The sequence below is a fragment of the Onychomys torridus genome, chromosome 1 (genome assembly GCF_903995425.1).
Source record: "Onychomys torridus chromosome 1, mOncTor1.1, whole genome shotgun sequence".
NCBI lineage: Eukaryota > Metazoa > Chordata > Mammalia > Rodentia > Cricetidae > Onychomys > Onychomys torridus.
In genome coordinates this window covers 7,678,738-7,705,544 of record NC_050443.1, presented here as the reverse complement: position 1 = coordinate 7,705,544, position 26,807 = coordinate 7,678,738, and the positions used below count along the sequence as shown (strand labels likewise).

At 42.8% G+C, this 26,807-nt stretch overlaps 1 protein-coding gene across 6 annotated transcripts in view; it reads right to left on the bottom strand.

The window, feature by feature from the left end:
• The window catches only part of LOC118591393 (calcium-binding protein 5), a 60,066-nt gene that overhangs the window by 26,515 nt on the left and 6,744 nt on the right, over positions 1 to 26,807 (bottom strand). For 5 of the 6 annotated variants that reach the window (XM_036199698.1, XM_036199654.1, XM_036199681.1 and 2 more), the window contains exons 2-11: positions 21,242 to 21,380; positions 20,096 to 20,248; positions 16,256 to 16,367; positions 15,905 to 16,041; positions 9,541 to 9,730; positions 7,128 to 7,248; positions 5,171 to 5,311; positions 4,192 to 4,245; positions 1,127 to 1,165; positions 19 to 168 (exon numbers count right to left, since the gene is read on the bottom strand). In XM_036199698.1, coding sequence (XP_036055591.1) covers positions 19 to 168; positions 1,127 to 1,165; positions 4,192 to 4,245; positions 5,171 to 5,311; positions 7,128 to 7,248; positions 9,541 to 9,730; positions 15,905 to 16,041; positions 16,256 to 16,367; positions 20,096 to 20,145 — 994 coding nt within the window. In that variant the 5' untranslated portion in view covers positions 20,146 to 20,248; positions 21,242 to 21,380. Of the gene's footprint in view, positions 1 to 18; positions 169 to 1,126; positions 1,166 to 4,191; positions 4,246 to 5,170; positions 5,312 to 7,127; positions 7,249 to 9,540; positions 9,731 to 15,032; positions 15,080 to 15,904; positions 16,042 to 16,255; positions 16,368 to 20,095; positions 20,249 to 21,241; positions 21,381 to 26,807 lie in introns of those variants that run through there. The other variant, XM_036199689.1, reaches the window with a different exon arrangement.

Below are 26,807 nucleotides of genomic sequence, written 5' to 3'. Positions count from 1 at the left end.
GTGTCCTCACGCACGAACCTCTCTCAGCACTCAGAACCTGCTGCAGGGCCTGGAGCTTAGCCTTGATGCTGGGGTCATTCTGATCTTTGACATAAGCCATCATTAAATCCAAGAGCACTTCATCCACCTGCATCTCTGGAGATTCCATGTGTGTCGATGCTTTAACCTCTGCTCAGAGATAAAAGTAGCCTCCCATGAGAATGTGAAGATAGCATCACTGCCTTCCCCAACGCAGATCTCCCTGTCACCCCTTTCCTGACACTGCTGTGTGTGTCCAGCCCAGCTTCCATGTATTTTACTTACAAAGCTCCCACATGTAATTCAGGGACCTAGATGCTCCTTCCTTTTCCACCTTGGCTAGTAAATGGGAAGTACAGAACAGAAGGCCATCTCCCTTGTTCCATGTAGCACAGAGGCATGAGCCCTCTTGACAAGGCTTCTGATTTTCCCACCATTACCCCTTTACATACTAATGGAAGGAACACACACCACACACCACACACACACACACACACACACACACACACACACACCACACACCACACACCACACACCACACACCACACACACACACACTTCCAATCATGATTTCTCTGTCAATCCAAGATCCTCAGGTGACTCATCTGTCAAAAAAAAAAAAAAAAAAAAAAAACTCCTGAGTGGTGCTGGAGAGATGACCCCATCAGTAAAACACTTGTTTCTCAAGCATGAGGACCTGAGTTCAGATCCCTAACACTCTCTTAAAAAGCCAGGCACAGGGGCACACACCTGTAATCAGCAATGAGGTGGAGATAGGAGCATCCTGGAGGCTTGTTGGCCAGTCAGTCTAGCCAATTAACAAACTCTAAGTTCACATAAGGTTGAGAGTGATAGAAGATGGCACCAGACATCATCTTCTGGCTTCCACATACATGCACAGTACATATATGTACTACACACACACACACACACACACACACACACACACACACACACACACACAGCACAACTGAGCAGGTGACGTATGAATAACATTTCACAAGGTAACTATGAGCATAATCATGGCATTCTGCATAATCTGTGGCTTGCTTATTCAACTTCTCATCCACGTACTCATCAGTGGTTCACAACAAAGCAGGGTGCTTACCTCCCTGCTTCAATCTTTCTCTCAGGTCCCTTAATATGTCTGCAAGAGAGCAAAAATGCAGAATGTTTAACTGTACAATGAAGCCAATGGCTATGATATTGAGGGGTTTTTTGTTTGTTTGTCTTTGTTTTTTAGTTTTATAAGACAGGGCCTCATATTACTCAGACTGGTCTCAAACTCACTACATAGCTGAAGATGACCTTGAACTCCTGATCCTCCTGCCTCCACCTGCCAAGTGCTGGGATTCCAGGTGTGCACCATCACTCCTAGTGTTGAGTGTGTCCAAGGCAAGTTTCTCTAGGGCTACTCCTTTATAGGATTGGCCACAGCTGGAGCTTTGCTGATACTGAATCTCAAGACCTAACTCCATGCTTTCTTTCCAACTCTACCTCCCATGTTGGTAACTTGAAATGGGATGGGACAATACACACCACAATAAATCAAGGCTTCTTCACCAGTAAGCAATCGTATACCCACTATGGAAATGAAGCATGACTCAACCTCCAACTTTAGCCACAGGGAAGCTAGAAAGAGATACTCTCTTTTTTGTCTGGTTGGTTTTTTGTTTTATTGTGTTCTAAGACATTGTTTCTCAGTATAATCCTGCATGTCCTGGAACTCTCTGTAAACCAGACCTACAAGGCTAGCCTGGAACTCAGAAATCCACCTGCCTCTGGAGAACTGGGATTAAAGGTGTGAGCAACCACACCTGCTTCTAGACTCAGTGAATTTGCCTTTAACCAACACATGGTGAATGATATTTTTAAAGAACAATGTTAAAACATAGACCCTGAATATGTTTGTCCCATGGTATTAAATGAAGAATGAATAGTTATGGGCATAAACTTTCAGTAACTATTTTTATTGTTAGCAGCTACAGTGAGGCATGCAGCCTTGGAAATCAAGAGATTCCTATAGATATAATTGATATACAAAATATTCTTTACTTTGGCTGCAGCTAAAATCTTGGAGAAAGAATTTTTTTTACTTGGAGCCTACACCAGGTCAGCTCACAAAAAGTCAACAAACAACTGCCCAGCACTGTGGCACTAAGTGAGACCCACCACCTTTACCACGAAAGCTAGCACAGTCAGAGTATTCCTGCCCACCATCTTTAACCCAAGCCTCATTCATGTACCCAAATGCATTCTCAACTTCCATCCCTCCCTCTCGAACTTTAATTTGAAACTGAGCATACTAAACAGCATACATCTGACTTATTTTTTCATTTTTATGTGTGTGATATTATTGGTGTTGGTCACATGAGGGTAACATATAAAAGTGTACATCATGTGTGTGTGCATGTGTGAGGTATGTGTGGAGGCTCAAAGATGATGCTGGGAAACATCTTCTGTTGTTTGCTACATTATTCATTGAGGCAGGGATCTCTCAATCAAACCCAGAGCTAACCAATATAGCTACATTAGTAGCTAGTTTGCTCCAGGGATCCCATGTCTCTGCCATCCAAGGCTGGATTTACAGGCAGGCTACCATAACCAACCGGTATTTACACAGGATCTGGAGATCCAAACTCTAGTCCTTACACTTGCATGGTCAATGCTTTAACCACTAAGCCACTGCTACAGTTCACCTCTTAAATTATGCATGCCCAGGTATGGGCACACTCCTGAAATGCCTTCCCAAACACTCACGACCTCCCCAAACAAGTCCTCACACTTCCTTTGTTTGAAGAGAGTATCACTTTGGCATCAATGCCTGACTCTACTTAGCAAAACAGGCAATAGGTAATGCCTCTTTATTCTACTGTGTCACCTCTTGGCTGTTGAGTTTGGGCTTCACACTCACCAAAATGCAGACTCATTCTGTCTGGTTACATCATTGTTATTATATGTTCATGAGACATTATTACTATGGCCCAGGCTCTGCTCTAAGCACCATACAAATATTAGGTCATTTAAAACTCATCTCTAATACATGAGGCTGGGGGGTATTGTTGTCTCAATTATAGGAGACATAGTGTCACAGAGCACTTGATTGGCCAGAGCATATTATCATACTGGTCAGAGCTAAGATGTGACTCCAGGCACAAACTACTATCAATTCCTACATCAGTACTCACTCGACAATGAGAGCACACAAGCCACTCAGTACTCTTACAACTCAATGGCTCTCAAAAAAATTAAAGTTGAAGGCTGGGGAGATGATTCAGTGGTTAAGACTACCGCCTGCACTTCCAGAAGATCCAGGCTCAATACCCAGCACACACATGACATTTCTCAACCATGTAGAATTCCAGTTCCAGGGGATTCAAAGCCCTCCTCTGGCCTCTGCAGTCACCAGACACACATGTGGTACACAGACATATATGCAGACAAAACATCCATGTACATAAAATAAATAAATAAATTTTGAGGGGGTTGGGGATTTAGCTCAGTAGTAGAGCGCTTGCCTAGCAAGCGCAAGGCCCTGGGTTTGATCCTCAGCTCCACATTAAAAAAAAATTTTTGAGACAGGGTCTCTCTGTGTAGTCCTGGTTGCCCTGGAACTCACTATGCAGACCAGGCTGGCCTTGAACTCACAGAGAATTTCTGCCTCTGCCTCCCAAATGCTAGGATTAAAGTATACACCACCACGTCTCGCAAAATAAATAAAATTTAAATTCAGGTGATTGCAGCATCATCCCTTGAGGCTGGGGTAAGGATAATGTACTTGAACAGATAATAACTTCTATTGCTTCCCAGTGCTTTTACCTACCAGGGTCCATCTTTAGTCCTTTAGAAGAATTCACTCTCTGAACCCTCACAACTACTGCTATCATCATCTGTGTGGTGTAGACAGAGCAACGAAAATGCAGAGAAGGTGGGAAAAGAGGTCACATGTAATTAAACAGCACTGTTGCCAAGGCAGCCTGCACCCAGCCACAGGGCAGCCATCCTTGCTGCCTCAAGGTGGCTTGAGAGAAAGCAGTAGTGTAAGGAAATATAATCGTAGGGACAATGACAGTCGTCTCCTCTTCTGTCACATGAAGAAAACTGAAGATTAGTTCCTTTACACAAGATATCTACCTCTAGGCTTTGGCCCTTGGGGTCCCCTCAAATACTCACCCCAAATATATTTCTTAATTTCTTCAATATCAGCTAGAGCACTTCCCCATAAACCTGTAAAGAAAAGAGAAATAAAACTAAGACTTCCTGTAATTACAGTGAATCAATAGGGTTACATTATGTTTGAGTCTCGTTGCCTGTAATAGACAGACGCAGAATGGAAATATGAGGAACAGCTGAGGGGTTCACAGTGTCAGACAATGATAGCTCAGGGGTGAGTGCTGCTGCTGATGGGAAAGAAGGGGTATGGGTGGATTCTAAAAACCTAGAAATGGAATGGAGAGGACCTGTAGCCAGATTAGACATATATGGAGAACAGAGATGGCATCAAAAGACCCTACTTCAGTGACTAGATTGTTGGAATGGCCATTTTCAGTAGAGGATGATGGAGGAAAAAAACAATCTTGGCTCTGTTTCTATCTATGCAGAAGGAGGTACCCATGAAGGACTTCATAGTGTATCTCAAAATTATATGTTGATTGGGCATGGTGGTGCACACCTATAATCCTAGCACCTGGGAGATGGATACAGGAGAAATAAAGTGTTCAAGACTGGCCTCAGGCACACAGTCAGTTCAAGGCCAAAATGGGATACATGAGACCCAGTCTAAAACAACAACAAAAATCATTTGCTCAGTAAATGGGGACTTAACTATCTTTGAATTGCTACCACACTCTGGGTACAGTGCTTAGTGTTTTATTTGTGGGATTGCATATAAATCCCATACTCGCATTCTAAATCTGTTTATCAGAAGCTGTAACCTTAGATTCAGGTGCCTCCTGGACCACTCAGTAAGCTACCAGGTATCTGTCAAGCCAGGGAGTCCCTGGAGATGCTGAAAGCCTTCCTCTGGAAACCCCAAGACTTCTCCTTTCCTCCTAGCATTGAAGATGCCTGGCAAAGCTAGACATTCAGAGGTCATTCTTGCCCAACATCTACTTCCCACCTCCTCAGAATTCCATCTGATCCCAGTACTGACCTCTCAGGTAAGTCAAGTCTCTCTCAGGCTCAGGTCTAACCAGTGTTCCATTCTCAAATCTGCTTCCAAACTGTGTGATGGGAATGAAAGCCCCAAGTGCAGGGTAGCCAGCATGGTGAGGGGTGAATTCAAACCAGGACTCTGGGGAGGCAAAACAAGAGTCAACTACAAGCTCTGCGCCTGGAACACAGGTGCTGAGGGAAGGGAAGCCACAGAGTAAGGAGTGCCAACCAAGAGACTACCATATAGGGGTGGGCTGGCTGATCTCAAATATTGGGGAATCTCTTCCCCATGCCTCTGAGAGCCATTCAGATGGACACAATTCATTATTTCAAAAACCCTGTTTCCATCATTTCCCCAAACTTGAGCCTCATAACCAACTTTCTCTTCTACTTCATCACAGATGCAATCCAGAATGTGAGAATGACGAAAACCCTAGATGCACTATGAGATGAGGGTTATCTGGGGGTACTATGGACTACTTATAGTAAGAAGGAAATCACATGATCATGTCTGTCCTAGAAATTTCTATCAGTTAGCTATGGAAGGAGGAAATGACATGGCACAGGAGGGCAAATGAGGAAGTAATTACAAGAGTCCTCAAGAGAGATGCTGATACTAGGTCCATAATGTGCTCAGGTTGTGGAGGAGATAGTGGTTGCAATGTGGAGGATTGAGTTAGAGAAGGCGTGGGCTAGAGGTCTCATTAGTCTTCAGGGAATATTTGAAAAGAGTGAAGCTATTCATACCTTCTTGACTGAATAACTGTCTTCCTCTATGAAAGAAGGTCAACCTCTCTAAATCAATATATAGCTCAGGAGAGACACATATGGAGTGGAGAAGGAACCTCCTGGGTAGCCATCCATATCAGTCAAATTAACCTTGGTAATCATTGGAGTGTCAGATGATACAGCCAATTATTCAAAACAAACAATCTACCACTGGACTGCTGGGGGAGGATCTATGTAAAGGAGGAGGTCAGCTCTACTCACTCTAGTGGAAAACTACAGGGGACTACACTGATTAATTTCAACTTTCAACCTGACATGGGCCAGAATACCTGCTAAAAGAGTCTTAATGGGTAATAGATCAGGTTGACATATGGGAATATCTGTGGGAACCTTAATGATTGTTAATTGAGAGGGAAAAATTCAGCCTATTGTGGGTGTCACTATTCCCTAGGCAGAATCAGTAGAAAGGGAAAGAAAGATAGCCCAGAGCAAGCAAGAAAATAATGATACATATGCGTATTTCCTTTCTGCTCTTGACTGTGTATGTGATATGTGAGTTCCTGACTTGACTTCCCTGAAATAATGGACCATAACCTGGAATTGTAAGTCAAATAAACTCTCTCTTCCCTAGGCTGCTTTTTTGTGACAGCAACAGAAATGAAACAAGATCGAGGACACGTATGGGTACACGAGAAATAGAACATTAACCTCAGGGACTTCTGAGCTTTGGGATGCTAGGGTGAGCAATAACAAATAAATGCATTTTATATGTAGTAAATCGGGTGAGGAGTTCTTGATCCCAGAGCAAAGACTGGGGCTCAAAAGAAAAAACAAAACATTAGGAAAGCCACCAGCATTAGCTTAGGGTGGTTATCGGAACCGAGGAGAAGATGACAGTTCAGAGTCATGCCACTGTATCTCCTACCTGGGTCCCTCACCTCACCCACATTTCAACTTCTTTGGTCACCCAACACAAGTATGGGCCCTCTGGTGGTTTCTGAGATTCCTGTTTGCCCTCTGTGAGCTGACCATATTCTACTCCTGGGCCTCCCAAAGGGGCAGTCTGGCAGAAACACCCATACATTCCATTCAAAGCCTTTCTGGGGAAACTGAACCCAGGACCCCATGTATTCAAAGCAAACAATCTACCACTGAGCTACGTCCCTGGCCCTGTACACTGCCTTTCATTCCCTTACTTCCTCCCCTCCCCTCCATTTTTTGCTTACTCCGAGTTTTTCTCTTCCTCCAGTCAGGCTGAAGGTCACCATCAATGGCTGCAAAAATTGGGTAGGGCAGCAGGCCTTCTTCCACTTGTTTCTTTATGCTGGACAAATTCGAGTCCTGCAGCTATGAAAGGAAAGCACTCAGATTGAATGGGGTCAAAGCACAAGGGTATGGTTTTGTCTCCCCAAACTCAATGGGATCTTAGTACATAGTGCACCTGGTTCTGTAATATTCCTTCTTTCTTCTTCCTCTATGAAACCCATTTCCACATGTGTGGAAGTCAGAGGACAACATGAAGGAGTCAGTTCTCCTCCTACCATGGAGTTCCAGGGATCACACTCAGGTCTTCAGGCTTGAATGCAGCTATCTCGACAGTCCACTATTCATACTTCCCAGTATAGAAAAGAGACAGAGCTCATCTACAGAGTAAGGTGGGGTACCCTCAAAGAATGAGAGTGGATAAACAGTTTCACAGGCCAAGGGTGAAGAGAGAGATCATGTCCCTATTCATCTGGCAGAATTATATACCCTTCGAGCAACAAATCTCATTTGCCTCTGCCTCCACGTGCTGACCACCACCATTCTGTTCTTCACATCTGTGTGTTTTACTATTTTAGATACCTGGGAGAAGTGGAATCATGTGACTGGCTTGTGCCACTTAGTATAACTGAAGGGGATAGTTGTCATGCAACTCATGTCCACCTCACAAATAAAACACACACACACACACACACACACACACACACACACACACACACACACAAGCACGTGTGCATGTGCACGCAGGAAGGAACACAAGTAATTTCTATAAGGGATAAATGATTAGTACTCTGACCATGAGATAGTTCACAGGTAAGTGCATGTGTCCAAACTCATCAAGATGTGTTTGAAATATATCTGTATGTCCAACTGTGTGCATATCAGTTATACCTCAAAAATCTTAAAAAAAAAAAAAACAAAAAAACAAAAAAAACAGTAAGTTAAACTGTGATAAGGAGGGTGAGGGAGAGAAGTAGGAGAAAGAGAGATGACAGAGAGGTGGGCTAGAAAGATGGCTCAGAGATTAAGAAAACTTGCAAAGGACCAGGGTTCAGTTTCCAGCTCACAATTGTCTGTTACCTCCAGTTCCAAGTGATACAGTCAGTGCCCTTTTCTGGTCTTCATGTGCACTGCATGAATGTAATGTACATACACAAATGCAGGCAAACACTCACATACAAATAAAGTTAAAAATAATTTTAAGAGAGAAGAGAGAAAGGAGGGACAGTGGGAAAGGAAAGAGAGGGGAATGATAAGAAGAGAAAATCAAATACACTGTAGGTTCCTGCTCTACTTTGACAGTTCTGAATAGCATCTGTTCCCCTAGAATCCACAGTCTGGTAGAAATTCTAACAGCACCATTCAAAACTTCCATTTTCTCTCTTTTTATTCCCGTCTCACAGTTCAGGCTGTCTTTCCCTCTCATTTCTAAGAATGGGACAATGTTCAACCCAGTGTTAGGATCCTGCTCTCACTCTTCCAGGTTTAACATCTTACGTCATCAGCGGGCAACTATGAACCAGCCTTAAAAAGCTAGACGCGGACCCCCACCCTCCCGTTTCCATTTCCTCTCTGCTGTCTGCTCTGCCCCCTGCTCTACCCCACTTCCCCCTCCCCCGCCAGGCCTGGCTTCTCCCTCCTACCCCCTCTTCTCTCTAATAAAGCCCACTCTAACTCTGGTAACCATGGACTCTTCCATTGACCAACCAGCTCCATTTATCCTTTCACCCAGCCCAACCAAACCTCAAAAAACAAAAACAAAAACAAAACAACAGAAGAAATGCACTGAAGAAAGAACTCAAGTGGAGCTGAGTTTGCACTGTCATCCTGACTCTCCTATGAGGAATGCACCCATGATGAGTTCACCCCAGCAGTCACAGGCATTTGGATGATAGCAGCCATCTGCTTGGAATAGAGCTGACCAGGTGACATGCTCCGATAACCTGGGACTGGATCCTGGAGCCAGCTGGCTAGAGGGTCTTGAGGTGACCACAGTGGTACTCTGGGCCTGGAGAAAACTTTTCCCACTAAGAACATGGAGATGCAGAAAACTCTAGTCTTTCTGGGGTGAAGAATAAAATATGAATACAAGGAGAGAGAAAAGTAAATTCAAGAAAAGAAATGAACAAGGACAGAGATGCAAAGAATAGGCACCTTGGAGCCTCTTGCCTTTGGATGATCCTAGATGTTTCTGGCAATTTTTACTTATTTTACTGCACAAATGAGTCACAGTCGGATTCTTCTACTCACAATCAGTCAACCCTGGCATCTTTCTAGTCTTGAGGGAAAATTCCAAGTGCCCAGATTTGGAAGAGCTGAAAGAAGATGTTGGTCAAGCCTTTAGGAACCCCACATCCTCTGCTGGGAATGACTTACCTCTCTGGTTTGCCTAGAAACAACAAAATAGGCCCAAAAATCAGTCATGGAGTAATTCTCCCTCCTTGCTGCCTGTACAGCTTTCTTCAGGCTCTCTCCAAAGTGCCACCTATTCTGCTCATATCGATGTTTCAGCTCCTCTTCCATCCCTTCCATATTCCCATTGTTAATGTAGAACGAAGACAACGCCCTGGAGGCAGAGAGAAGAAAAGGACCAAGGGTCAGAATAGTGACCCAAGAATGCCATTAACTCTGACTGTGTCTCTCATGTGACAAACTAGAGAAAAAATAATGATTATTCATAAAGGAAATTCGGTATGGCAAACAAGGACTTGCATAGCCTCTGTGTGATTCTCCTATTTAACAGATAGGATAAAAGAGCAAGATAGAAGAAATACATCATGGTTTAATGTTAGCCTCCAGACCAGACTGCTACCCTGCCCATCATACAGACACAGTCAGGTGCCTACTAAGAGCACGGTCTGTGAAGATCTAGTTAATGCATTTCCAAGTACAAGGATCTCTAACCTGGGGAAGTGAGTTTACATTGAAGAGGGTACAGACAGACAGACATCCTGCACCCTAATTGCTTCCAGGATGGGGAATCAGAGAGACTGACTGCAGGATCATGCTGAAACCTTCCTCTGAGACCTATAAGAAGGAATCTGACTCTATCATATGAGTCCTGACTCCTTTTCAGGGTCCCCACCATGTTGTCTGTCTCATTGCTGGATCCTGAACTCTGTTGTTACCTATGTGTTGATGGCATTAATAACTGGTGGTTTGATTGAGAATGTCCTTCATAGATTCATGTATTTGAACTTGGTCCCCAGTGGCTGGCACTGTTTGTGGAGGTTTTGGAACCTTCAAGGGGTAGATACTTGCTGTAAAGTACATCACTGAAGGTGAGCTTTGAGAGTTCACAGCTTCACCCCATTTTCAATTTACTCTCTCTGCTTTCTGTTTGCATAGAAGATGTAACCTCTCAGCTCCCTGCTCCAGCTGCGCCTCTCTCACCACTATAGACTCTCCCTTTGAAACCATAAGCCCAAATAAACTCCTCCTTATATGGTCACTTTAGTCATCATATTTTATCACAGCAACAGACAAGCAACTAATATAAAGTTTTTAACCCCAACAATCCATCTCAGTGTCCCCCTGAATCCCACCTCTGGAACTGAATCCCGGTGTCCTACATATGACAGGCAGATAGTATTTTTTTTTTCCAGATGAAAAGAAGTATGCGACGGTTACATCATTATTCTCATTTGGTTTCTATTGCTGTGATAAAATGCTGACCCAAACCAACATTCAGAGGAAAGAGTTTATTTGGCTTACAGGCCAAATTATAGTCCATCACTGAGGGAAATCAAAGCAAGAACTCCAGCAAGGCAGGAACTGATGAAGAGTCCATGGAGGAATGCTGGATCTCCATGCCTTTCGCAGCCTGCTTTCTTATACAACCCAGTCTAAGGGTGGCTGTAGCATTTACCTAAATTGCAGCAGTGGAGGGGCGATCAGCTGACCCTGCTCTCCACATTTTTCTGGTCCAAAAGCCCCAGAAGTTCCCCTCAGTCCCTCCTTCTCTCTTCCTGTCTCTCTCTCTCTCCCCAACTTCCTCAGTCTTCCAACAACTCTATGGCTAATCCCTGTCAGCCAATCACTGACTCTGTCCTTGATTCAAGAAGACTTTATTGGCACAGCAAGGTGGCAGTGCAAACAATTCTTCCCAAACAGGTGGCATTGCCTGCAGTAGACTGGGCCCTCACACATCAAACATTAATAAAATACCCTCACAAACTTGTCTACAAGGCAACCCATGGAGAAAATTCCTCAGTAGGTTGCCTCTTCCCAGGTGACTCTGGTTCACACTGAGTTGCCAAAGATACCAAACAGCACAACTGCCTTCATAATTAGCCATCAAAAGGAACAATAGGATCATTTTCGTTTGAGAGGCACAGAGAAGCTAAGTGCCTTCCTCAGCACCACACAGGTATTGAAAGGGAACTGGATTTATTTTCAGATAACCTACCATCTTCATGCTTTTTATTATCTTTATCTGATCTTAGATGAACAAACTGAGAACATGCCCAGATGGGGAAAGGTTTTCAAATGAGAACTCCTTACCAGTTCCTATAAAGAAATTTGATACTGGCTAGTTCATTCAGTATTTTTTAAGATTTTTTTAAATTTGCATCTCTATGTACTTGTGTATCTGCAGGTATACACATCCACACACAAATGCAAGTGCCCATGGCGATACAATGAACTCTCATTTCCTCCAGTCACATTTGTCAAGTTCTTTTATTTATTTATTTTATTGAATGTGTCTGTGTGTATGTGTGTGTGTGTGTGCATGTATATGCATCAATATGTACACATGTGTGTGAGGGTGCCCACAGAAGCCAGGAGAGAGTGTCATCCTTTGCAGCTAGAGTTATGGGTGTTGTGAGCCTTCTGAGGTGGGTGCTGGGACCCAAATTCCAGTTCTCATGACTGAGCAGCAAGTACTCTTAACCACTGAGCCATGTCTCCAGCCCCGTTTGTCGGGTATTTCTGACACAGTAATGATTTAAAAAAAGTAATTAATACAGTATGTGATTAATATAATTAGAAATTGGTTCTCCATTCCATTTAATTTTATTAACTTGAATTTAAACACTGGCATTCCATTCCATTAGTGGGAAGCTGAAATACACGAGAAATAAGCTTCTGTGACCTCCACACAGGTGTGGTGGCACACATGTGCTCAATAAATAAACATAATAAAAATATTTAAAATGTTTATCAGTTTGCAAAGACTTGGTCTGACAAAAGGAATGTCGAGTAGCTGATTAATGACTTGTATTACATAATGAAATAAATACTCATGAAAGAGAATCATTTTTCTTTTAGGTGAAGCCACTAGTAAGTCTCCTATATCCCAGAGGATGATCCCACACCCATGAGCATATGGTAGTACTAAATGAATTAAATCATAGTTTTAAAAAAGGGAGGGATATGAAGTTGGGAGGGAGCTGTGTTAGGGAGGGCCTTGGGGGAGTAGGGAATGGATATAATTAACATACACTATATATAAACATATATGTACATATATAATCTTCAAATCCCTAAAAAAACTATTATTAAAAGAGGAAACGCACCATTATAATTAATGTCACTGTATCCTTTTACTTTTGTAATGGGGCTTTTAGACAATCAGAAGGGACAGACATGACTCAAGTTATATTTCTATTAGTTAGCTCTGTCTGGATGCTTTCCCCGTCACAGCAACCCTCTAAGATAGAACTGTAATCTTCCTAACAGTCCAAGAGATGGAGGCACACAGATGTGACAGCCGGGCTTATACCAGCCCTAAATGCCTCACTGTAGGAGTCATGTCAACACTGTTGGACTCCAAGGACCACCTCCTGTTACCCTACAGGCAACAACATCATGCTTAAGTTTTGAGAAGTCTGTAATTTCTATTTCAATAGTGCCCCCTGGAGTTGTGACAGAGGAAGTATGGATCAATCCCAAGCAACACAGGGATGATGGTGTGTGTGTGTGTGTGTGTGTGTGTGTGTGTGTGTGTGTGTGTGTTCTCATGCATGGGTTAAAAGGAGTGCGCATGCGGGCTGGAGAGATGGCTCAGTGGCTAAGAGCACTGGTGCTCTTCCAGACGACCCAGGTTTGATTCCCAGCATCCACATGGCAGCTCACAACTCTAGTTCCAGGGGATCTGGCATCCTCACCCAGACATACATGCAGGCAAAACACCAGTGCACATAAAATAAAAATAAGTAGATTTTTTAAAAAGGAGTGCAATGCACTTATATGTGCATTCAGATGAAAGCCAGAGGGCAATATTAGGTGTCATTCCTCAGAAGCCATCCACCTTGTTTTTTGAGACATGGTCTCTCATGCTGCAACCTTTTAATACAGTTCCTCAAGTTGGGATTCCCCAATCATAAATTATTTTCATTGCTACTTCATAACTGTAATGTTGTTACTGTTATGAATAGTAATACAAATATTTTTGGAGATAGAAGATTGCCTGTGGCCTACAGGTTGAGAATCTCTGGCCTCCTAGATGTGGGAGGTACCAATCCATGGCCTGAATAAAAAAGTGTCATGATCAGAAAGTATCAGATCTCCTGAAGATGGAGTTACAGGTGGTTGTAAAGCCACCTGACATGGGTGCTGGGAACTGAACTCAGGTCCTCTGGAAGTGAAGTGAATGCCATCTCTCTAGCCCCTCTTTCTGCTTCTAGAATGAAGATATAATGTGACCAGCTGCCCCAAGTTCCTGTTGCCATGTCTTCCCCACCATGAGGGATCATATTCCCTCAAATTGAGCCAAATAAACTCTTCCTTCCTTAAGTTAATGTTGTTAAACATTTATCACAGCAATGAGAAAAATAACTAATCCAACAAGTGTGTCTGTCTCTGAAGGAGCTGCCTCACCACTAAGTGCTATATTTCTGCCATCTGTTATCTCCACCTATCATTTATTCTCCACGCCATTAGTTCAAAAGCTTGTGTCGCTTTATCTGTTACTGAAAAGGTACCAACACTGGATAACCATGTCTGCCCTGGGCTTGGAATCAGGAAGTGCCAACACTGATTAACAATGTCTGCCCTGGGCCTGGAATCAGGAAATGCCAACATTGATTAACAATGTCTGCCCTGGACTTGGAATCAGGTTGTCAGGCATGAATGCTTCTGAGCCTTTTGGAATAAGAAAGTCTACATAGATTTAACACAACAATCTCTCATTAAAAACTAAAAGATCATAAGGGGTTATATTTTGCCCACCTAAAGTGTAAACACTGCCCTTGAACTTGAAACTGCTAGAAAAGGGGCAGCAGAAGGTAAAAAGTGGGTGGGGAAATTTGGAGTAATAGAGAGGTCAATATGATCGAAGTATATTATATGCATTACAGAAATGTAACAAAGCCCCTTCTGTTGTACAACTGATCTACTCTTTCAAAGAGCATTTTCAGCCTGGAGAAATGGCTGCTGAGCAAGTAAGAGTGCTTACTATGCAAGCATGGGGACCTGAGTTTGAATCCACAACACTCATGTAAAAAGTAGGCATGGCATCTCCTGTAATCAGATTGGTAACTACCCCAATTGTCACCAGAGAGCCTTCATCTATAGCCAAGCACTGGGCTGAGGAATCCTGTGGAAGAGAAGGAGAAAAGGAAGGATTGTACAAGCCTGGGGGGTCAAGGTCATCACAAAAGAACCCACAGAAACAACTAACCTGGGCTCATAGGAGCTCACAGACTAGGACCAACAGCTAGGGAGCCTGCATGGGACCAACCTAGGCCCTCTACATATGTGTGACACCTGTGTAGCTTGATCTGTTTGTAGAACAGGAAGTAGTAGTAGTCCTACTGGTGGGAGCAGGGTCTGCCCATAACTCCTTGGCTGGCTTCTAGGAACCTATTCTTCATACTGAATTGCCTTGCCCAACCTTAATAAAAAGGGGAGGAGCTCAGTCCTACCTCAAGTTGATATGCCAAGCTTTGATGTCATTCATGGGAAGCCTGCCTCTTTCTGAACAGAAACAGTGATTGGAGCAGGGGGTAGGGGGGGGGGGGAGGTGGGAGGGAAGTGGGGAGGAAGGGAGGAGAGGAGGGAATGGAAATGCCAGTCAGGATGCGAAGTAAATTAATAAATTTAATTAATAATTTTAAAAAGTAGGCATGGATGAACATGCCTGTACCTCTAGCACTGGAAAGCAGACACAGGTGGATCCTACAGCCAGCCTAGCCAAAACTGTGAGCTTTAGGCTCAGTCATGTCTCAGGGCAATAAGGTAGAGACCAACAGAGGAGGACAGTTGATATCTGCCTTGCTCTGTTCACTGCAGGCCTCCACAGGAACATGCACAACCCAACACCCCCACACAAAGTGGTAAATCTGTGGGTGAGCCTGTGAAGGTGTTTACAGAGACATTTAAAGGACATCAGAAGACACCCTGAACAGGATCACACCATTGCCCAGGCTGGACCCAGGAGGAACAAAAAGAAGCTTGAGCTGAGCACCAGCACACCTCCCTGTCTGCTTCGCAAAGTGCCCTTAATGCCATGACACACACTGCTCTCAAGCTGAGAACCCAAGGAAACCTTTCCTTTGTTAAGTTGCTTTTTGTCAAGTATTTCATTACACCAAGAAAAGTGAAAATACATCAGTGCACAACAAATCCATATGCTGAAATATCACACCATACAATATAAAATACACAATTATTATCTGTCCGTTTAAGACATGGAAAAGAAAAGACAGCAGCATGCATTTGGTGTCTGGAGGAAAATGCTCTCATTCTGATATTAGAAAACATGGTGCACCCTCCCATACTCACACACAACACTTACCAAGTAGACCCAGAGACCCCTGCGAGGTATGTGACAGCATCCAACAGGCCAAGTTCTTTCATTTCACTCAGTACCCCAAGACAAGCGATGTGGGCCCGCAGCCCCCCACCAGAGCCTAGGACAGCAATGACTGGAGCCTGGACATTAGAGGAAGGACAATTAGAACCAGTGGACAATGGAAGGAACAGGAGGGTATCCAAGGTCTTGCTTAGGCCAGGTGACATGTGCCCCATGTCGCTGCTCTACCCAAGTCCATTCTATGCTCTTCCTACTCATCCTGAACGAGCTGAGCTGCAAAGCCTAGGGTCAGCAGAGGCAATCCTACCAGTATGGCACCTCACTCCCACTTACCTGCTCAGCCTGGATGTTCAGCTTTTGCAGAGCCTCCAATACCTTGGGGCTACGTTTGTTCACAGCTGCCTTCTCTTCTTCCTGGAGTCCAGTGGCAAAGTAAACCCCAGAGCTTCCCAGGACAAAGAGAAACAGGAAACATCAGGAATTTCACAGTAAGTAAACACAGAAATCAGCTAGAATTCTGTCCTTCAAAGAGCTATCTACCAGTTGCAGGTTGCTTAAGAGCAAATGTGGTCAAGGGCTCTAAGTTTAAGGTGTATATTAGATACTGAAAACAAACTAAAGAGCAGCCAAGGGCTAGTCAAGATAGTTCTGCAGGTAAAAGTGCCTGCCAACAAGTCTGATGAGCTAGCTGAACCACAGTAAAGGGAGAGAACTTGTCTTCTGACCTACACATGTGCTGTGGTACATGTGTGCAAGCATACATGCACACATGCATTCACACACATACATACAAACAAACAAATTAATTAACTAAATGTAATTGTTTTAAGAGGGCTGGAGACATGCATGGCTCGGCAATTAAGAATGCTTGATGCCAACAGCCAGGAACTGGAAACAACCTAGATGTCCCTCAACCAAAGAATGAATAAAGAAAATGTGGTCCATTTACATAATGGAGTATTACTTGGCAGTTTAAAAAAACAACAACATGAAATATGCAGACAAATGGATAGAAGTAGAAAAAATCATCCTGAGTAAATTAACATAGACACAGAAATAAACATGAAATATACTCACTTACAAGTACATATTAGCTGTTAAGAATATTCACACTATAATCCACAGACCCAGAGAGCTAAGTAAAAAAGGAGGGCTCTAGTGAGGATGCATGGATCTCCCTGGGAAGGAGAAATAGAACAGATTTTGTGGGTGGGCTGGGAGCAGGTAGGAATGGGAACTGGGGGATCAGGTTGGAGAGGGATGGACAAAGGGAAAGAATATGGGAGATACTATTAGAACTGGGGGGAATTGGAGGGCAATTTGGAAACCTAGTACAGTGAAAAGTTCCTAGAATCTATAAAGGTGACACTAGTGAGGGCTCCTGGTAATGAAAGATACGGAGTCTGAACTGGTCATCCTCTATAACCAGGTAAGGCTTCCAGTGGTGGACCAGCAGCCCAGCCACAAACCCTTCAACCTACAACCTGTCCTGCCCACAAGATGTGCTGGGCAATGGTGGCTCAGAACTTGTGGGAGAGGCCAAAAAATAACTGGTCTAACTTGAGGCCCAAGCCATGAGAGGGAGACCATGGCTGACACTGCCTGGATGGCCAGAAACCAGAGGCTGAACAGCCCAGAGACCTAGGATAGAACTTAGAACTAAACACGTCTGGCAAAAAAAAAAAAAAAAAGTCATTCCTAATGATATTCTGATATTCTACTATACTCATAGATTGGTGCCTAGCCCAGTCATCATCAGAGATATTTTCTCCAGAAGCTGATGGGAACAGATGCAAAGATCCACAGCCAAACATTAGGTAGAACTCAGGGAACCCCAAGGGAGATGAGGGATTGTAGGAGCCAGAGAGGTTGAAGATACCAGAAGAACATGGCCCACAGAATTGACTAAGCAGGGTTTATACGTTTATGCCTCACAGAAACTGAGGCAGCAATCACAGAACCTGCATGGGTCTGCGCTAGGCCATTTGCATATATGCTGTGGTTGTTAGCTTGGGGGTTTTTGTGGGACTCCTAACAGTGAAAGTGGGGGTGTCTCTGACTCTTTTGCCTGCTCTTGGGACCCTTTTCCTTCTACCGGGTTGCCTCATCCAGCCTTGATATGAGAGTTTGTGTCTAGTCTTATTGTATCTTGTTATGCTGTATTCAGTTGCTATCCCTGGGAGGCCTACTCTTTTTTAAAAGGAAACTGAGGAGTGTATCTGGGGAGAGGGGAGGTAGAGAGTAGGGGTACTAGGAGGAGTGGAGGGAGGGAAACCTGCAGTTGTGGTATATTATATGAGAGAAGAATTCAAAAAGAAAAAAAAAGGAATGTTTGCTGCTCTTCCAGAGGGCCCAAATTCAGTCCCTAGCACCTACATCAGGCAGCTCACAACCGCTTATAACTCCAGCTCCAGAGGATCCAACAACGTCTTCAGGCATCCAAACATACACATAAATAAAAACAAACCTTAAAAAGATTTTTCAAAGGGCACACAATATCTCATCAATAAATTTTGTCATGGCATGCTGAAATGCCAAAATTCAGGATATAATGACTACAAACACCTAGTGGTCCTCAGTATTTTCAGGGTCTGTTTATGCAAATTCAGTGACCCTCTGAGGAACTTACAGCTCCACCAACGAGGCAAAGACATCTTCTGGCCACTATCCACTGAACAAGACAGTGGAGTGCCTGCTCCTACAGAACTGGCACTTACTGGGTACTGAAAGTAATTTTAAAAGGCCAAGAGGTTGTGTAGCTCTCTGAAGATACCATGATGTTTTACACAAGAGACCAGAGCAACTAGGGATATAGGTGTGTGCTGGTCTGGGATCAATTCTCCATGGATAGTAAAGAGTGGCTGCATTTATGATCTTAACAGCATGACAGAAAACAGTTCAGTGGTTCTCAAAAATGTCTGACAGAAGCTGGCATGGTGGCTTATGCCTGTAATCCCAGCACTTAGAAAATTGAGATAAGAGGATGTTGACTGAGGATCAAGGGCAGCCTGGGCCTCACTGTGATGCCTGATCTCAAGAAGGCAAACAAGAAAGGTAGGGACATGACTTATTCAGTAAAATGCTTTCTGGGGAAGCAAGAAGATTTGAGTTCAATCTCTAGCATCCAGGTAACAAAGCCAGACACAGCAATGTGTACCTGTAATCCCAACTCTGGGGAGGTGAGGCTAAGACAAACCCAGGGACTTGCTGGCCATCTCATCTACCTAAATCCATGAGCAGCAAGTTCAGCAGGAGACTCTATCTCAAAAAGTAAGGTGACAATCAATTAAGAAAGATATTTGATGTCAATCTCTGAGGTACACACACACACACACACACACACACACACACACACACACACACACACACAGCCAACAAACAGAATTTCTTTATGCCCCAGAAATTTCACTCCTAAGTATATAATCCAAAGCATTTAAAGCAGGTATTCAAACAAAACCTTGTACACTAACCTACACATGTTGTTCACAATAACTAACAGGCAGAACAAAACCCATTCATTGTCCATCAAGCGATGAACACACAAACATGATCTAATTGAGTGATGGTTTATCACTCAGTAATGGAAAGTTTTCTGTACATACTGCATTGTAGATAGATGGCCCTTACAAGGGAAATTCTAAGTGACAGAGACAGACACAAGGTCATATCATATATAACTACCCTAAGTAAGACACTATAGAATCTAACACATAGTGACAGGAAGCAGGTCAGTAGCTGCCTGGGGCTGGAGAGTAGGGGAAATGGAAGAGATGATTATTGGGTAGAGAGTTTCCTTTTGGGGTGCTAAAAATATTCTGAAATTAGACAGAGGTGGTACTTGAACTTCCCTGACAATGTGATAATTGCTACTTTGTGTTTACTTTCAAATGGTCAAGATGTTAAATTTATATTACATGTTTTACCCTAATAAAAAAATTAAGTAGTTAAGAAGCTAAACTTCACCTGTTTTGGGGTATCAGTATGATAGCATTTGCCTCCAAGTCTGATGATCTCAGTTTGATTCCTGGGACCCACAGGGTAGAAGGAAATTACTCCCATAGGTTGTCTTTGACTTCCACATATATACAATGACACATACATTGACATATGCACACACACAAAGAAAAATGATTGTGATAAAAACATTAAAAGCTAATCACACCTGTGACTCACCGTATATGTGCATTGGATGGTTGTGATTTGGAGGACTCTTCAGGGTTCATCTTCCCAAATTCTTCAAATACTTTTAATGTAGCTTTTTTCCTGTGGCACAGTCACGTCCTACTTTGTGGTGAGTTGATGGAGTTCTGAGGTTACTATGGGTTTCTGTGGAAATGAACCTTGATGAATATTCCTTAAGGCAGCTCAGTCTACCAGTCCAGCCTTGCTTTGTAGAGATTATCTGATAAATGTCATGTCATGGATTGAATTCAAATAGCCATCTTAAAAAATTGAGGTGGGGCACAGAAAAGAGTAATTGGGACCTTGTGGCAAGTTTGTTGAAAGCCTTTTAGGTTTTCTGGCTTTGAACCAGATGTTTTTGTCTCTTCAGCCATTGGCTCCTCAGCCCAGGAGTGCAGTGGTTCACTCAAATTGAGGTTATTGATATGGTTGCTGATAGGATGAGGCTAAGCTGAAGGTCAAAGACATATTGTGAACACACTACCTCCGTGGAGAATAGTCCACGTTTCTCCTCCCCCTACACTCCACCCTTAACTTGGAGACTCAAAAGATCAGACTCCCTGGTGGACACTGGGGAAGAGGCTCCATGTGACTACAACCCCACTATTGAAGGGCATTGAGTCCTATGGCTAGCTGTGACTCCTGACCTCTCCTTGTCCTACCCCAATCTAGAAAGTCCTCACTTCTGAAAGGACTTAGATGTCTCAAGTCCTTGTAGAGGTTGCTAGAAGATGGGCTGAGAGGCCTGACACCTGTATCTCTTCAGCTTCCTCATACAGGATCATCTACCAGAGACTCCTCCATCCTGTGGGATGAACTCATGACAAGAGCCAAATTCCATCAGACAATATTAGCTCTGGGGAAGGAAACTACCAGTTGAGAGTTGCTATTGCCAGTGATTATTAGTGGTGATATGATTCACAAGTCCAACACATGAATTGTTTTTCCTTTCACTGTCCTCAGGTTGCTTTTATTCTATTTACCAATTATTCCATCCCTGTATTACCTGAATTTTTCTAGCAACTTAGCTGGTAGCTGTTGTCCCCAGCAAGGACCCAGCTGCCTCACTTATACAAACAGCTTCAATGACACAAACATATACAAGAGGAAGTTTGGTAAAAAGATTTTGGTACTTACAGACCCCACAGATTCTCCACAAACTTCCAGCACAGATGGGAAAGAGTGGCAACAAGCAATATATGCTGGGGGACTGGGCCGTGGGTTACTTCAAGTTATCAGGTAAATGCCTGGGTAGTACATTTAAAGGAAACCCAGCCTGTGGAGGGAGAGGAGAGGGGTGCTTTCTAGTTTTTATCTATGTTGCAAGCTGGCACCCTATGGGTGTGGTAAACGACTACCTGGAAACTATCAAAATCTTATTCCTGGGATTAAAGTCGAATATTAAAAACAAGTAGAAGTATAAGCGCTCATGCTTGAACTATGTTTTTTAAAATGAAGATTTTATATTCAATTACCTCAAAGGACATATAGGTTCTCCCACTTTTACCCCTGATTTCTCTAGTTTTTCAAAACATTATTGGATTTGTATTCAGGTTTTATTAAAGCTTTCAATTCCCCCACCCAGCTTTTCTGGGACAATGAAAACTTATAAACCTATGTTATTTTTGTTATAGTTGCTAGCACTACTGAGATTACACTTTCTATTAATAAACTTTGTTCTTTTAGACATGACAGGAAAACTGCACCCATGAAATCTCAATGAAATGGTGTCTAAACAAGACTTGCATAATGAAAACTCTAGTTAACATATAAATATGGATTGGGGAAATCTCACATGGCCCCATCCCTTGATGAAGTGCTATAAGCAATATTTATGGCTGCTGAGAGAGAGAAGCAGTCTTCTCAAAGGATGTGCCAAGTAGATTATCAAACTCCAAGTTGTCAGCCCTAAGCACATGTGTATACAAGCAACATTAAATAGACTCATTGGGGGGGTGATGTATGTGACAATAATTATTAAAGGAGAGGTCAACCATTTCAGGGAGAGATGCAGCAAGAATTAGAGAGAGAGATGGAGAGGTAGAAATGATGTAAATACATTATTTATATTAAATTCTCATTTTTAAAAAGTCCCTGATAGGTTGACCATGCTCCAGGGGAAGGCCACAAGTCCATGACCATATGAGCAACACAAATGGGACTCGATGTGTGGGTGAACATTAAAGGACACCAAGTTGGGTGGATAGGGAAGGGAGAGTGAATCTGGGAGGAGTTGGTGGAGGGTGAATATGGTCAAGACACACTCTACAAAATTCTCAAACAACAAAAATGTTTTAAACAAATAAGTTTTGTTCTTCGACAATTCCATACATGCATATAATGTGTTCTGGATCCCCTTCCTCATTCTTTCATTTCCTTCCCACCCACGCCATCTCCCTTTATTCCTTACAAATCTCCTTCCCATCTTTATTAGTTTTTGTTTCTAGTGTCAGCTACAGAGAAGGAAGTGGCTCACCAGACCCTACCACTTTCTCCTGATCTCTTGGCAACAAACAGATCTGGGAGAGAGGGTGTCACAGTACCCATTGCATACACATTGTTAAGCACACTAAGCTCTGACAGGTACCAACTCAGGGCCACATGGACTCTGTGATACTGTGTCTGATTTTACCCTTCTGCCCTCTCCTGTCCTCCTCTCTGTTCATGCCCCCACCATTAAATATCACTCATCCCATCTCATTCTCTTGTGCTCTCTCTCCCTCCCCTGTCTCTCTCCATCCTTTCCCTTTTGGCCTTCTTAATGCCTTGCCCCACAGCCATTCTCTTGGTAGCATTCTCAGCATCTGCCCTATTCCTCCTTCCTTCTTCCTTTCTCCCATCTCTGTTCTGTACTCAACAGAACCCTGAGAAAAATACAGGCCTGAGACCAAATGCTGGCTCCAGTGACCCAATGATAAACCACAAGTCCCCACCTCTTATGGTTTCCAGGCGAAATGCCACCACAGGCTCATGTTTTTCAACATTTGGTTCCCAGTTGATGCCACTGTTTTAAGAGTGTGTGGAACTTATAGGACATGGGACCTAGCTGGAGGATGTGGGACCATGGTGGGTCTTACACCCTGCAGGCCAGCATCCCTTCTGGTCTAGCTCTGTGCTTCATGGGAAGATTAACAAGCTGCACAGTGAATTCTAGCCCCCTATGATGAGGTCACAGCATCATGCCTTCCCTACTATGGTGGGTTCATATCCTTAAACAATGGGCCAAAGAAATCCTCTCCTTAAGTTGCTTCTATCACAGCTATAAGAGTTACAGTCTTTGAGTTCAGATCCCTCATCTTGACAGTAGGCAAATTACTATGACATTCACATGACAATGTGGAGCCTGTCCTAGGAGACAGCAGCACGCTAAGATTGCCTCCCATCCCATTGCTCCATCTCTCCTGTTCACTTACTCTTCTGTTGTATTTCTCTTCCTCTCTCCTCCTATTCTTGGCCAAACACACCAACTACATAGGTGACTTGTAACTGCAGAACAACGTTACTCCCTATTGATTTCTGCAGAAAATGGTTACTTAATTCACCAGAATCAGAGGACCACTGCCTGTAGATAAGAATGTTACTCCATTGATTCTGAAAAAAATGGTTACTTAACTCGCCATGGTCAGAGGACCACTGCCTGTAGATAAGAATGTTACTCCATTAATTCTGCAAAAAAAATGGTTACTTAACTTGCCAGGGTCTCAAGATCATTGCCTATAAAATGAGGATGTTACTTCCTATTAATTTCTCAAAGTCTTGAGGTTATCATCCATAAACTGCAGACAATGTCATCTGTCTTATGGTGTGTTTACATAAGATATGAGTACAATCATTTACACCCTACCTTGCATACACAGTAAGCAACACCTACACATAAATCATTAATCTTATCAGTTATTACCAGGTGATAGTAAAAGTCCAACATGGAAAATGGATTGTTGTGAAATCTCCCTTCTATTCTCTGCTTATTTGGTTTTTGGTTTTGTTTTGTTTTGTTTTTTAAGGCAGGGTGTCTCTGTGTAGTCCTAGCTGTTCTAGAACTCCACTCTGTAGACCAGACCAAGCTGGCCTCAAACTCAGAGATCCGCCTGCCTCTGCCTCCCAAGTGATGGGATTAAAGGTGTGCCACCACTGCCCAGTCTCTCTCTTATTCTTAAGAACCTACATTTTCTCTCCCTTCAGGAAATGTGCCACTGCTTTTCTCATGTCCTTCCAGAATTAACATGGAAATTAACAAATAGCAAATGTATAACACTATAATATACATACATACACATTATACATACACAATATATGCAAGTACACATTACCTATATGTACTATATGCACATGTATTTGCTATGTATACACTATACACATTTACCACACACACTACATATATACACTATATATACACACATACATACTGTACATGTACACATACTATAAATGTAAACTATACATATTATTTACATATATTCTACACATATACATACCATATACACATTTATACACACACATATACCCCCGCATATTTACAGCTATATTATATGGACATATACCACATCTACACTATATACTTACATATATACTAAATGTACATACATAGATATACTATACATTTACAGGTATATAACATCCATACACAGCTTCATAGAATATATATCACTACATATTTACAGAAATACACTATATCTGTATTCATAGTGATATATATACATATATGCAAACATAAACACAAAACACATACACTATGTATTTACATATATACACTATATATACACATATATATCATATATGTATATATTGTATGTCTGGTGGTGTGCTAGTATACATTTAACAACTGTCACTCTGTAGCAGGAAAATGTTACCTAACTTGACCTCCTGGGGTAAATTATGACCCCCAGTTTGATAACAGACACCTGGCAATTGCAAGATGTCAATAATCAATAATTGCAGCACCTGGCAATCCCATGGTGTCAATAGTCGCACCACAGGTTATTTCAAGCTTCCATCATGAGGACTGTGGAATCAGGAAGAGAGCCCAGTCAGAGAGGAGGAAGGAGACCAGCAGGAGCAGGAGAGGAATGGGGAAGCAGAGAGGAGGAGAGCAACAACAATTCTGTATAGAAATGTCACAATGAAACACACTGCTTTGAATGCCAATTTTAAAAACTAATTTTTAAAAACATAAATTGTCCCTCAGGGCCCAGGCCAAAGTGATCAGGCTTCAGCCCAGCACCTATGATAACACACACACACACACACACACACACACACACACACACACACGCACCGTGGGGGGTTGGGGGGACCATGCATGAAACCCATTAGGGGTTTTAAAGTCCTTTTATCCTTAGGCAAGGGAAAGTACAAGAGCTTAGTTTAGGAAATATAGAGGACTGTAGAACTCTAGACGCTTGTCCAGTGATCCGGAATAGAGTGTGGGAAAACTTGGTGTCTGGTCATCTACTGATTTGGCACAGTCACAAAGCCTGAATGGGCCTGACAGCTATCAGTTACTCTTATTTTGGCACCATCCACCATGAAAGGGAGGAAAGAGATCAAAGGCATCCCAGAAATGCCAGTCTGCACTGATAGTTTCAACCAAGCACTCCTAAAATGATTAACCAGTGCTGCTGGTCAAGGGCAGGGTCAGGATTTCTTAGGAAATATGCTCAGCAGTGTTACATAGCCAAGATCTGAGTCTGACGCACACTGACCTCCAAAACCAGCTTTCATATAGTCCATTACATGTAAGTAAGAACACAAGTGAAGCCAAGGGGCTTAGTTTGGATTCTCCCTCAGTCTCATTAGCACTGACACTCTGTTTTCTCCAGGTAAACTCAAGACATCAGCAACAATGGGGTTCCCACCCTGTATCAATGATGGAATGGGGCTAATTCCTCCCTTGCCAATCCCAAGAAGTATGTCTAGCTGTATATTAGTTTGCCACACCTTTCTACTAAATCATTGGAAATATTTGTCACTTTCTATAGCTATGAAACCTGGAATTTCCATTCAAATTATTAATGGTGCATTTCTCCTGATATTTATGATTTCTTTGTGATGTATTTTCCATGGTCTTTGCTGTAACTATTCACAAATGCCGTTATGTCCTATTACAAACTAATTATTCAAGATACAAAGTAGAACTCGTTTCATAGGTTTTAATGGTGTCCAGGAGCTAGAGGCAGTGATTCCTATTTCCAGCCCCCTCCTTCCCATCATGCTCTACTTCTGCCAACAAAACCTATTCCAAGTATGGGGCATTGTCCAAAAGCAGTGAATATAGCAAGGGCCCTCCTCCTCGGCTTCTCTGCAATGAAAACCGTGAGGCGACATGTCAGCATAAAAAGTCATCTATTTTTCCTAATGGAGTCTCAGGTTTTGACAATTTAAAGGAAATCCTGAACATATATTACCAGACACATTCATTTTCCTGTGTTCCTGACTGCTACCCCACTACAGTCTGGGTCACCATTGTGTCATCCTGTCCATCTCCTAGCCTTAAGTACATTTTCTTTATTTACTCATCTAATTCTCATGACCCTTTGTAACCACAAGGTATGATGTTCTGTCCCCATCTTTACAGAAAAAGAAAAGAATCAAAGAGAATGACTTGTCAATATAGCATATTGCCACCTACTCCATATGATCAACACTGTACATCATTCATCCAACTGAAATTTCATACTCACATCTACTGCAGGCACAATTATCG